At 44.2% G+C, this 13,602-nt stretch overlaps 2 protein-coding genes across 2 annotated transcripts in view; one reads left to right on the top strand and one right to left on the bottom strand.

The window, feature by feature from the left end:
• PCSK2 (proprotein convertase subtilisin/kexin type 2) overlaps nt 1-11,163 on the top strand; it is a 255,372-nt gene extending 244,209 nt beyond the window's left edge. Inside the window, exon 13 of the transcript XR_014795318.1 lies at nt 11,152-11,163. The gene's annotated coding sequence lies outside the window, so the exon portion shown is untranslated. The remainder of the gene's footprint in view (nt 1-11,151) is intronic.
• Nucleotides 4,850-13,602, bottom strand: part of BFSP1 (beaded filament structural protein 1) — a 28,765-nt gene continuing 20,012 nt past the window's right edge. Inside the window, exons 6-8 of the mRNA XM_084887636.1 lie at nt 11,459-11,679; nt 8,412-8,497; nt 4,850-5,976 (exon numbers count right to left, since the gene is read on the bottom strand). Of these exons, the coding sequence (XP_084743762.1) occupies nt 5,012-5,976; nt 8,412-8,497; nt 11,459-11,679 (1,272 nt within the window). The 3' untranslated portion in view covers nt 4,850-5,011. The remainder of the gene's footprint in view (nt 5,977-8,411; nt 8,498-11,458; nt 11,680-13,602) is intronic.

Raw genomic sequence — 13,602 nt, 5'->3', positions numbered from 1 at the left:
ATTGAAAGGTATTAAGGTCCCAAGTCCAATCTTGTGACAAACTGAGAAACTAACTGCTTTTCAATACTTAAGTTCAAAGATTGATTTCTTAAAGATTTAAAAAAAAAACACCATTCTTATAGAGTTACCACTACATGTTATTATTACTGTCACATAAATTAATAGCAGTGATTTTCATGTGATCAATGCCTTCATTAGTTGGAATGATCACATGAAAACCATACACTATAAAACTTTTATGAAACATAGCCAAGAATTTTATATTTAGAGAGAAAAATGCTAAATTAGAGGAACTAGTACCCTCACACCAAAGTAAGTTCTTAGAATCAAAGAGTTTAATTTGATAAAAATTTTTAAAAAGTCAAAAAGCCAAGAATAGAAACAGTTTGGGGGAGAAAATAAGAGGTTCTAAAAATTCTGGGAGATTGAAATAACATCAGCACAGAATGTGTCCTGGGCCAGCAAAGGAGATTTGATTATAGCCAGCTGGTGGTTCCCTGTCAACAAAAAGGGTGCTAGGAGGGGCCTGCACTCAGCTCATGGGAGTTAGGAAAACGGAGAGTCTGGGGTGAATGCAGGCAGACAGTATCTGGCGTTGTTCGGCTGTAGGGAAACACAGAGACTGGTGTAAAGGGGAATTCCAGTCTCTGAAGAGCTGAAGTCTGTTGAAGAGAGAAACCAATACACTGGGGAAGCCATCCCCAGACAAGTGCCTTGAAGCACCATTCTCCTGCCAATGGTCTAATTCTATGCCCACCTACAGCCTCCTGATGCTTTATTTCGCCTCCCAAGGACAGTTACACCAGAAAAGGAGTATTCAGCATAAGGGATACTAGCATGGCATCTCCAGCAAAGATGGCCCCCCCTCTTTGCATTGCAAATTAATCAACTTAGTACTTGAGTTCTTCCAGTAGTCTCTTGTGCCTTTCATTGCCAAGAATTCTTCCCTTGGGTTCAAGAAAATCTGATGGAATTTGGTTTTGGGTTTACAAGGGACCAGGAATTAAGGTCTGATCTGAGGCAAGTTTTCCAAGCCAGCCTGTCAGCTTCATTTTTCTCTTAAAACTTAGAAGAGACTGTTTGTGAACTTGGGAACAGAATGAACTGACCATAAGAAATACAATTGGCCCAAAATGTCTTTCTAAATACCTCATGTTCAGTCCTGTGTGGTTTTGGATGGAATGGGGGCAATTAGAGATCTCAGCCCACAGAGTCTGAGATGCCAGAACAGCCAAATGAGGCTGGGAATTCCTAGGTCTAATTTTAACGGTCATCTATTTCCACCATGGAGGCTTCAGGCCAAGCCTCCTTACCATCCCAGGCAGGTTGTCCCATCTTATAGCAGGCTCAAAGATGTCCCTCTACACCAAAGAGGACACCCAATGGGCTGCCCCAACCTGGACAAAAGGTAGACACTGCAACCTGTTTTTTTTCTCTTTTGGCCCCTGTCCTGGAACCACTGACCAACCACAGGTGACAGATAAGCCACCTGGTAAGCTCCTGGTCATAAGGACACAAGCATGTAGGTGAAGGGACAGTTGTGACTAGTCATTTCACAGCACTGTGAAGTTACTGGCCAAGGATATACCTTCTTGGAGAACATACATCTCATTTAAAAAGCCCTACTTCTTTTAATAAAACAAGTCCATTTGGTTTTTGTGGCATCTATTTGCTTTTATCCAAGCATGAGAAATTGGAGTTAAGCATTTATACTAATCAAGGCACCTGAATGATGCCCTTCATTATCAAATGCCATATGAGTTTGAAGTGACTTCATTCACCAGCAACATCCCAACTACAAACCTAGGATATAACAATTTTAGGGGAAACCTCCGTGGAATTTTGCAACGTGAACGAGGAAAGAAAGAAGAGATGCCAGGTTAGCAGTGTCTGTTATGTAAACTGAATTTTGCTGGTGCGTGCCCTATGTCAAGGGTCAGCAAACTATAGCCCAGGGACCCAACCCAGCACACTGCCTGCTTTTGGAATGAGTTTTATTGGCAATAACCATGCCTAGTTTTTATTGTCTGTGGCTGCTTCCACGCTACACTGGCAGAGTTGAGTAGTTATAATGGAGGCTGTACATTAAATTAGGCCATTTATAGAAAACATTTGCCAACCTCTGCCCTCTAGTTATCTTCTCAGCCCACCCAGAGGTCACCTATAGACAGTTTTGTACATGCCAAGGGGCTCTCTCCCTACCAGGTGTTCTATGGCTACAGAGATGTGCCAGACCTGGTGTGCTACAGACAGAAGTGCCAGGGGATCAATACCCCAGACCCACCTCACCTGAGGAAGGGAGGGAGCTGGTGCAGAATGATCCCAGCTTCCTGGCCTCCTGTTGAGGTCATTTGAAGATGTGCTACTTAGTCTCTTCAGTCCCCAGAGGGATGGAAACCCAGTTTCCCACAGCAGTGGCAGCAGGTGAATGCTGCCTGTGTTGGCGCCTCCCTTTCCCGTCTCATGCCCCTTCTTCACCAGTCAGGAGACAGAAATTCCAGCAGTGATGTTAACAGAGAGAACAGAATATAAAGCATCCTCAACTGAGTCATATAAAGAAATATTAACTGCTTAATTAGGAAGGCAAAAGAGAATTCAATTATCACAAGAACCAAGCAGGCTAACATGGACAAGAACCAGGGGCTTGCTGGGACTGTGCTGAGGTGCTAGGGAGTGGCACCACGCACCTGACTCGCCCTCCCGGCCCATGGATGGAGAGTGAGTGCACATGGCAGGCCCCTGAAAGACCCAGATGTCTGTGGAGGGACTCAACTGGCTGGTGCAGGGATCTTTGAGGAGATGATCATGGTTCTGCAAATGTTGGAAAAACTGAAAACTGAATCCAGCTGCTGCTGCAGGAAGTGCTACCCCCGCCAGGGTGACCAAGTGCTGCTGGACAATAGGGGCAAGCAGGATGGGGCAGGTCCCTTCTCCCTCTTGATCAGAAATCGAACTCAAGACCCTTTGGTGGGAGGGCCAATGCTCTAACTTGTGAGCTACACTGGCCAGGCGTCCATTTTTTATTATCAATTAAATATAAAAATCACCTTTCTTCCCAAAAAGATACCCTTGCCTTTTAAAATAACTGAACATTTAGTCCAAAAAATAAAAGGACTTCATGGGGGAAGCAAAAAGGTTTGCAGTGGTTTATGCTAAATAAAACCTATGTACTGGCCCAGATTCCTAGTACATTCTGGGCACTAGCTAATGGTTTCCATCATTCTCTCTTAAGCTTTTAAACCATAAATATTTTAAAACTGGGCAATGGTGTAAGTTCTCCATTCATCTCTTAGGAAAAAAAGAGAAAAAAACACAAAAGCACTTTTCATTATTGAAATCAAAACCTCAAATAAATCCAGAATGAGATTTTTTAAAGCTCTAAATAGAAAGCTGACTCCATTTAATATTCTTTCTATTACCCATAACAAGGAAATAAGAGAATGTAACTTAGGACTCCACCAATTTTCTTGTAAGGGTGTGTAATTATCTTGCCAGATGCTTTTGTTCAGGCAGATGCACGAATCCGTGTGAGCATGTTTACTGTGTATTTTGTATTTTGGAGCACCTTCACAGGGAAGGGATACTTTCTTAATCAGTATAAATAAAAAATCACTTTGGGACTATTAGTACAAAAATAGATGCCTAGAGGCCACATAAAAATTTCTGTAAAGTTTCTAGTTTAAAGTCATTTATATTTCCTAGCATGTGGCACAGTAGATACCTGTGTATACGTGTGCATGTATGTGTACATGTGTGCACAAAATAATGCACACACAGGTATGTTACAGCGTATTATACTACAGTGACCATTAATAAATCTGCAAGCCTCCCCTTGTCAGCATAGCACAATGTTGTGGCCCATAGTATATACTCAATAAATGCTTGTTGGACAAATAACTCCTAAACAAAGAACTATGAGGTGACATTTGATTTTGATTTTTGAAACCTGGCCTATGGCAAACGGCATGGTGTCCCACTTATATTCCCATGACCTTTACCATTTCCATGTACTTCCATGTTAATGCCCCAGGAGCAGCCCTCCCCACTGGCTGACAGGAGGTGGTGGATGAAAACCCCGCTCCCTCACCCAGAAGACAGGATAACTCTGTGGCACAGGTCTGAGTCCATCTCCCAGAATCCCTGGAGGGTGGAGGGGCGGGGGATTGAGCTCCAGCTGCCCACAGTGATAACCGGAGTGGCAGCACACCTCTTACTGGCTGCCTCTATGCCTGCCTTTCTCTCCACTGCCCTATTGGTGCTTCCTGAGATCACATCCCTAAGATTCTACATTCAGCCATGGCCAACATGGCTTGGTTGTTTGGAATGTCAGCCCATAAACCAAAAGGTGGTGGATTTGATTCCTGGTCAGGGCACATTCCCAGGCTGAGGATTCGGTCCCGAGTTGGGGTGGGTATAGAGGCAACCAATGAATGTTTCTCTCTCACATCGATGTTTCTCTTTCTCTCTTTCTCTCTCTCACTAAAAAAAAATCAATTTAAAAAAATTTAATTGTTAAAAAAGACAGAAACTACATTCAAAGCCTTGCTTTGGGATCAGCTTCTGGGGGAACCCAAACTAAGACAGATACCTTTAATCATTTTACCTCTAACAAAACGCTCCTCCATGTGAGCTTGTGCTTTGTGCTTGAAATGCAATGGAAATGAGTCAAAGCCATCAACCAGCATTTCCTGTGTGAAACCTAGACCCTCTACTGAGTCTCAAAGAACCACTGCGAAGGGCATGTCTCTCTCCTAAACAACCACAGTTTGGTGGCCATTTAACAGAGTGTGTCCTCCGCGTGGCTAATGCACTTACATTCCCAAAGCCCCTGTTAATTGGACAAACAATGTGCGAGCAAAAAAAAAAAAACCTTTTTAATTAGGCTTCGTTGGCAATGCCAGACAGGCCAACTAAGGTCTAATCCAAACAGGAACCCCTACTCTACTCTTTATTAATTGTTCTGCACATCAAAGCACGTCCCTCCAGTGGCCCAGGGGCATTCCTGCAGAGCCTAGAGGTTGTGAGAGCCCTTGTCTCCCAGTTTCTTCTTGTTTGCCTTTGTCTTTCCAATCAGGGTCTCCACAATAACAGCGGTTTCTTCATATGTCTGAATGCTCTCAGTTGAAAATTTCTCCATGGATTCCATTACTTCTATCCTCTCATAAGCCAAAGTCCCGGCAGGGCTCCTCTCCTGCCAGCTGCCACTCCTATCCCCCTGCCCCTCAGGGCCACCCTGACTGGCCCCAGGCCTTTGCGGCGGGGATGCAGACGGTCCCTGTGGATCAGGTGTGACCACGACACAGGGCCTGCTGGGCCCTTCATCCTCCTTCTGTCCATCCTGCTTCTCACCCGGACCTTTCAGTTCTTCAGTGTCTCTCTCAACCTCCTTGCCTGCAGTATGTTGGTTGGGTGGGTGTCCATCTTCCCTCCCTTGTGGACACCCCCGTCCATTCTCCCGAGAGGGTGGGGGCTGCTCAGAAGAGGGCTCCATAGCTTGGTCCCCATGCAGAGAGCCATCCTCAGTAGAAACAACCACTCTACCCCTGGCTGGGATAGACACGGAACAGAACCCAGGGTCCACGTAACTGGCATCCCCGGAGACCAGCACGTAGTGCCCTTTGGGGTAGAGGTCAACTGGGGTCTCAGGCTCCTCAGGGCTTCTCACTCTCTCCTTGACCATCTTGCAGAGTTGTCCAAAGGCTTTGCTTATCTGCCCTCCATCTGGCATGTCCTCTGGACCTCCTTCTGGGATTGGGGGACTAGCTTCCTCAACCCCTGATTCAAGCTTAGATTCCTCTTCTTCTTTAACTACCACACGCACCAGCTTTGTGTCTTCCGGGCCTTTCCGTGGTGTGTCTTCCAAATTTTCATCTCCTCTGTCTTTAGCTATAATCTCCTTTTTCCTTGGAATAGTCTTAGGGGGGCCTTTTTGTCTTGGTTGTGCTGTTGTTACATCCTGCACAGCTCTGGCAAAATCTTAAAAACAAAATTAAAAAGTAAATGGGCAACAAATCAAATATAAAGTCAATGAGAGAGGGAGAAAATGCATTCACTTAAAATTACACTATCTGCCTTAGAGACCAATGCCTGGCACTGGGGTGCGTTTACTATTTACGGGGCAAAGCAATAGGGAAAGACGTGTAGATCTGTAGCATCCAGGGCCCATGCTAAGGACCCACCAATTGTGCAACTTTATACAAGTCACTTGACCCCTCTGGGCTTACAGAGGGAAGACACTACTATCCTGACTCTCACAGTTCCCACCCCACTGGGTACAACTTACTGAGATGCACAATTCTATTGCAATAACACTTGATAAGAGCAACACCTCTATGCCAAAACTGGTTTGGCTCAGTGGATAGAGTGTGGACCTGCGGACTGAAAGGTCCCAGGTTCGATTCCAATGTACATTGGTTGTGGGCACATCCCCAGTAGGGGGTGTGCAGGAGGCAGCTGGTCAATGTTTCTCTTTCATCGATGTTTCTAGCTCTCTATCCCTCTCCCTTCCTCTCTGTAAAAAATCAATAAAATATATATATATTTTTAAAGAGCAACACCTGCGGGCACATCCCCGGTAGTGGGTGTGCAGGAGGCAGCTGGTCGATGTTTCTCTCTCATCGACGTTTCTAGCTCTCTATCTCTCTCCCTTCCTCTCTGTAAAAAATCAATAAAATATATTTTAAAAATAAATAAATAAATAAATAAATAAATAAAATAAAAGAGCAACACCTCCTGTCCCACCTGCTGAGCTCACAGCAGCTACTTGGATCCATAGACTAGATGAAGGAAATCCACTCCACAAAGTCATTCCCACCTTGGACTTCCCCAAAGGAGAGTGGGCAGTGCTGCTTGGGCCTCTGACATGGGCAGAGTGGCTTCAGGCATGGGAATTGTATGACTCCACAAGGTTGCTCCCTTGCTGCATGGGCATCCCAAGCTAAATAAACATGACCAGCCTTTGATCAGCATCTCCTTTTTGCTGAGTAAAGGGGAAGTGATGCTATTAAACTCAGAACTCAAAGGAATCCCCTGTTCCCGAGGCCATATTCATTTCTTCAGACTAGCTAAAAGGAAAAACTAAACTTTTAAGAAAACACACAAAATATAACTCTGCCTCATCCATGAGGCTTTTCTGCTTCACTCACATGGTGATTTTTTTAACCTCTTCATCCCAAAGGACTTCTGCATCCCCTCCCTCTGTTCACCAGAGGGCTAAGCAAGGGCATCTAGCATGACTCACAATGAAAAAGGGGGGTGCCAGGAAAGGCCCTGAAGCCATAAGGAAGGAGGTGGTGCAGAGAGAGGCATGTCAAAGGAAGCCAGTGGGGAGCAGATAGGAAAGAAGGGGGTGCTTGCAGAACCAGTTACAGAGTTTCAGGGCCCAGTGCAAAAGAAAAAGGCAGTTCCCCCTGCTCAAAATGATTAAGAATGCCAAGCCCTAGTTGGTTTGGCTCAATGGATAGAGCGTTGGCCAGAGGAAGGGTCGGTCCCATTTGATTCCAGTGAAGGGCAAGTACTTCGGTTGTAAGTGGGAAGCAACTAATCGATATGTCTTTCTCACATCAATGTTTCTCTCTCTCTCTCTGCCTCTTCCCCTCCCTTCCACTGTCTGTAAAAATCAATGGATAATATCCCTGAGTGAGAAAAAAAAAAAAAAACAATCAGAAAAAGAATGTCAAGACACTGATAGAGCATAAGCGCAGGGCAGGGTGCCTTGTGATGGGCTACATCCCTGGAGTTGGCCCTGGGTGTTTGGCAACTGGGACCTGCTGCCCCTTCCAACAGTGTTCTGACTCCAGAACCCCATTTCCACAAACCCCTCTAAGCTATCTGAGACACGGGGATTTGAAGGCACTCTAAGTATGGGGATGCGGCATTACCATCTTCTCTTCTCCCTGAACACTGTTTGCTTGTCCAGGACTGGGAAGGTTTTGCTAAGGGGTGACCTCTCACATGGGCAAGAAACCTTCCCCAAAGGACTGAATGTTGAAGGCAGAAGCCATGCTTGCCAACCAATCTATTTCTTCTCTGTTGTGAAGAGAAGAAAAAAATGAGAAATAATTGAGTATGTTCTCTACTCCAGACACTTTTGTATAGAATAATTCATTTAATTAGAAGGGGGGTGCAATTCGGTACTCAGAATATTGAATTGTATTCCCCCATTAAATATATCTCTTATAAGGATAGCATTCCCAAGGTGGTCTGTCCCCACAGTATGATTTTTTTTCCCCCTGTAACCTTTCTGGCTCAGTCCCTTAGCACCTGTGGGAGTGCATCAGAGTGGGAAAGAAGGAGACCTCCCCTAAATTGGAAGCATGAATGTGTAGTTCAAGAATAAAGCCACTTAATTTTTTCCATTTTTTTTTTTTTGAGGGCAGAAAACAGCAGAAGTCAGCGTTGGGGAGCATTACCTTTCCCGCTGGATTGAGGGCTGAGAGAGACTCCTCGGCCCGTGGTGAATAGAGTGGCAGGCACTTCAAAGAGGGTGGAGCTCAGCCTGGCAGAAAGACCAGAAAGAGGTGGTCACCATCTCTAATTCAAGCCACACAGATGGTCAGGGGGTAAAAGTGACCCACTAATTATGAGCAAAAGTAACAAAAGCGTTCCTTAGGTCAAACTTCTCATGAGCCATATAAACATTTGCACACTGGACGAGAATGTAAAGGAAATGATCATTGCTTTGAGCTCAAGTCACACACTGTGAAACACACAGAAACATTATAAAGTGGGAATTGCTTATAACCTCACAATGCCACTACTAGGTTGAACAGGGGGGTTTTTGTTGTTTTGTGGGGTGGTTTGTTCATATATTTTTATTGATTTGAGAGAGGAAGGAAGAGGGAAAGATAGAAACACCAATGACGAGAGAGAATCATTAATTGGCTGCCTTCTGCATTCCCCACACTGGGGATCGAGCCCAAAATCCTGGCACGTGCCCTGTCCGGGAATCGAACCATGATGTCCTGGTTCATAAACCAATGCTCAATCACTGAGCCATGCCAGCTGGAAAGTTGTTTTGTTTTTTAATAAAACAATCCCCATCCCAGGCTGAAGTATTTAGGGCAACCAGGGTATAATATCTCCAACTTGTTATTTTAAAAAATAATATGTATAATATATATAAATAAAAAGGAAAAAAAGCAGTTAACACAAAACATAAGCAACATGAATCTGTGTAAAAAGCATTCTGGAGTTGCTTATTCAATGCTTGTAACATTTCTATGAATTTGAAATAAGTATATTAAAACTTATTTTCATATATGTGTGCATAAAATGTTCACTGTGGCGTAAATATAATTTGGAATTATGCATGATATATTGACTGTAAGAAGACGGGAAAAAAATCTTACTTTGCCTATCAAACACTCAAGTAATTGCTGCTAAGACAGTGCACCCAGAGAAAAGAAAGAACTGTTCTTTGTGCAATACTTCTGAGCACTTCTATTTTAATTCAATCTAAACCTCAAATATCAGCAAGAATGAATCAAAGAATCACAGCTAAATTGAGAATCAGAATCCTTATATGAAGTGGTGGTCTCCAATCTGCTTTCTGATGACAAAACTGGATATAAATGTCCATACAGCCATAGATGTAGATGTAGATAAAGATACAGATAACATAGATGTAGAGGTAGGTTAGGAGTGGGTAGAGATGATATTAAAGTAGTTGTAAGTGTAAGTATAGATATATATAATGTATACTAGAGGCCCATTGCATGAAATTCATGCAGGAGGGGGCACGGAGGGAGTCTCTGAGCCCAGCTTGCACCCTTTCCAATCCGGGACCCCTCAGAAGATGTCCGACTGCCTCTCACAATCCACAATCACTGGCTCCTAACGGCTCACCTGCCTGACTGCCTGGTCACCCCTAACCACCTCTGCCTGTCTGATTGACCCTAATCATCTCTGCCTGTCTGCCTGCCTGATCGCCCTGATTGCCCCTAACTGCTCCCCTACCAGCCTGATTGCCCCTAACTGCTACCCTGCTGGCCTGATTGCCCCTAACCACCTCTGCCTTGCCCCACACCCAGGACCCAAGATTCCCTCCTCCAGCCTGTTGCAGGCATCTGGGACCCAGGCTTCCCTCCCTCTGGCCGGCTACAGGCACCCAGGACCTGGGCTGGCTTCACCCAGGGCCAGTTGCAGCCGCAGGGGACCATGGGCAGGTGGCTTCACCCGGGCCACAGCCACAGGCACCCAGGACCATGGGGTGTGCAGATTGTCCCTCTCCTGGGCTACAGGTGCAGGTGCAGCCACTGCTGGGCCCACAGCCAGGCTGGTCCCCATTCCTCTCTTGTGAGCTCATTTGTGGCTGGCTGGTCCTCATTCCTCTCTCCCCAGTGTTGAGTGTTTGAGTTGTTATGGCATTAGGGCATGATGACCACTTGCATATTAGCTCTTTATTATATAGAATAATATAGATACAGGTATGGGTATAGATTATATAATGTAGGTGTAGGTATAAGTAGACTTAGATAGTGTGATTGTAGATGATATATAATAGATATACAGATGATAGAGATGTAGATAATGTAGTGTGTAGCTGTAGATAAAATAAATATAGTTATACTAGTAAGTATAGATGATATATATATATATATATATATATATATATATATATGTAGATTGTGTACATGTAAGTTTAAGTGTAGGCATAGATATAGATGATATAGGTAGAGGTGTAGATGATGTAATGGTAGGTAATGTATTTGTAGGCATAGATGGACACATTCATATAGATGGTGTAGATACAGATTGAAATGTAGATGTAGGTATATGTGTGGACATAGATGATGTAGAATAGAAGATGTAGATTTAGGTCTAGGTAAAGGTGTGGACGTAGATGAGACAGAGTCAAAGACAGAGAATGAGATTTATTTCCCAGTTTGAAGTGAGTGGTGTTCAAGTCACAGCTCCATTATGAACAAGATCAGATAGCATGTTGATGGTCACCTTACAGACCCAACCATGTGGTACAAATCATGCTGGTAGTAGCAGTAATATCAACAACAGCTCAAAGTACTTGAAGTACCAGGCACTGTGCTAGGAACCTCACCTGCAGCATCTCCTTAAATACTCCTGATCATTCCATCTGCTAAGACAGTAATGTCCTCAGAGGCCCATGGAGCAAATAGTAGCCTTCTCCATGAGGCCTTTTCTGACTGCCCAACTCAGAATTTCAAGCATTCCCACCATCAGCCTCATCTCCATTCCCCTCTTCCCTGCTATACTCTTCTCCACTGCACTTGTCATAGGTTGTACTCCCTCTGTTACACATTCATTCATCATCTGCTAGTATTCAAGGCCCATGAGATCATGGATTTTTGTGTTTTACTCCCTGCCACCTGCCCACTGCCTAGAGCTGGGACACAGAATGCACTCAACAAGGATCTGTGGAATGAGTGAGTGAGCAGCATGGAGAGAGAGGCACTCCCTCGCTGTTCCTCTGTGACCACACCTGCTGCCTTCGTTCTCAATGATGCGATGATAGCGGTGCAGCTCGTTCTTCAGGGTTTGCTGGGCAACCACCAGCTGCCGGCAGTCATAGGAAGACTTCTCCAGGCTCCTCTCTGTCTCTTCAATCTCCTTCCGCAGGGTTTCAATCTGCTCATTATAAAGCTGAATCTCGTCATCGTAAGACTCGTGGGCGTCTTTAATAGCTTGTTCCAGGGTCGCTGTCTGTGAGCAAAGACACAGTTGTAAGGAAACCCATCCCATCCTCCCGCTTAAAACCCAGACTTGACAGGGGAAATCAGGACTCAGTGTGTCAAATTTTGTTTCTTTCTCATCAGCAATGGAATCATTTTGGAATCCTTAAGCCCAAGAGGAACGTGAAAACTGAGCTCCCTCTTCTCACACCTGCACAGCACCCACTGAAATTAGCCTTCAAATAGCTCCCCCAAAGGCAGTCTGAAGATGACTACCTCAGGGAATAAGAAGACTGCTGTCCATGGAATAAAATGTACAACTCAAAGTATATTCTTCAGACTTTAATGAGTTGGCCTAAATCTGATAGCCAAAAAATAAGTAAAAAGAACACATACTAGTGTACATCCATATAGCTTCAACCAATGGACATGGAACTCTGGGGAGGGAGGGTATGTACGGGAAGGAGGGAGGGGGGAAAAAAATCAATAAAATAAAATATATTAAAAAAAAAAGAACACATACTAAACAGATAAGATGCTAATTTTACTGAAATAATTCAGGGGGGAGAGTGTTTCCTTGTTCTTACTTAATCAATATGGTGCTTTAATTTTCCTGATTGGGCAGTCAGAAAAGGCCTCTGGTAGCTAAAATATGCATGCATGTGTTTTTACATGTGTGTGCACATTCGTGTCTACATAAAATAACTTCAGGGAAATATTATTTGCATATTAATTCCAGGGAAGTCCAAATTAAGGTGGGAAAATAGAAAACATAGCCTGATATTCACTTTTAGAGCTTCTGACAATGTACAAAGAGCCATTTACAAAACCAGAAACAGATTCACTGGTTGCCAGTGGCAAGCGAGAGGTGGGGATGGAGTTGACCACAGCTGAGGGAATTTTGAGTGAGGGAACTGTCCTAAATCTTGATTGTAGGTAGGTTATTGCATACATTTGTCAAACAGGCGTACTGTGCACTGAAGATGATGACACTATATGTAAAGATCACCTAAGTTTAAAAAATTATGAACCTTGGAAACCTGATCCCTCACTGGACACTTAGTGATACTGTAGAATTATTATGAATTTTAAAGATGGGTTAATGGTCTAGCATTCTATAAAAATAAACTCCACCTGCTGGAGATGTATGATAGGCCTCACGGTGGAGCCTATCTGAAAGGTGACCTCCTGCTTCAGTCCTCTTAGGCCCCAGACTCCTTTGGACCCAAGGTCTTTTTAGAAAAGGAAATGGCCTTGGCAGGGTAGCTCAGTTGGGTGGAGCATCGTCCTATGCACTAAAAGGTTGTGGGTTCAACCTGGTCAGGATGCATACAGGATGCAACTGAGGGGTGTTTCTCTCTCACATAGATGCTTCTCTCTCTTCCTTCCTCTCTCTAAAAATCAATAAAATCATATCCTTGGTAAAGATTTTTTTTTTTTTTTTTTTTTAAGGAAACAAGAAATATAGTCTTTCACTGATTACACAGTCTTACCCAAAACTACCACTAGGTGGTGTTAAGTGACTTCAATGAGGCTATCAAAATTGTTGGTAGGCTCACACTTTCCAAGTAATACATGACATTTTTTCATTTTCCTGTCACAGAAATTCTCAGTTAACGCAATTTAGGCAACCTTCTATAAGAAGTGCCACTCCCAAAGGGATGGGTGCTGTGTCTCTCATCCTGTGGACTATTGTCCTCGAACTTAAACCTATGGAAACACCTGTTGGAACAGAGCTTGTTAATTCTGTAGGTCCAGGGTGGGTCCATGAGTGTGAGGGTCTGTCAAGTTCCCAGGTGCTGCTGATGCTGCTAGTTCAGAGACCTCCCAATAAGGCCTCTGCTATGAAGAGTCTGAAAGCACCAGATGCTTTAAACACAGGCAGAACCAGTACCACAGTCCTTGCCCAGCTGGAACTCTCAGGCCACAAGGGGCTCTCCCTCCTCTATCCCCC

This window comes from Pipistrellus hanaki (genome assembly GCF_964339955.1).
Source record: "Pipistrellus hanaki genome assembly, chromosome: 6".
Taxonomy (NCBI): domain Eukaryota; kingdom Metazoa; phylum Chordata; class Mammalia; order Chiroptera; family Vespertilionidae; genus Pipistrellus; species Pipistrellus hanaki.
Note: the sequence above shows the minus strand (reverse complement) of the source record. Positions and strands in the feature narration are given on the sequence as shown.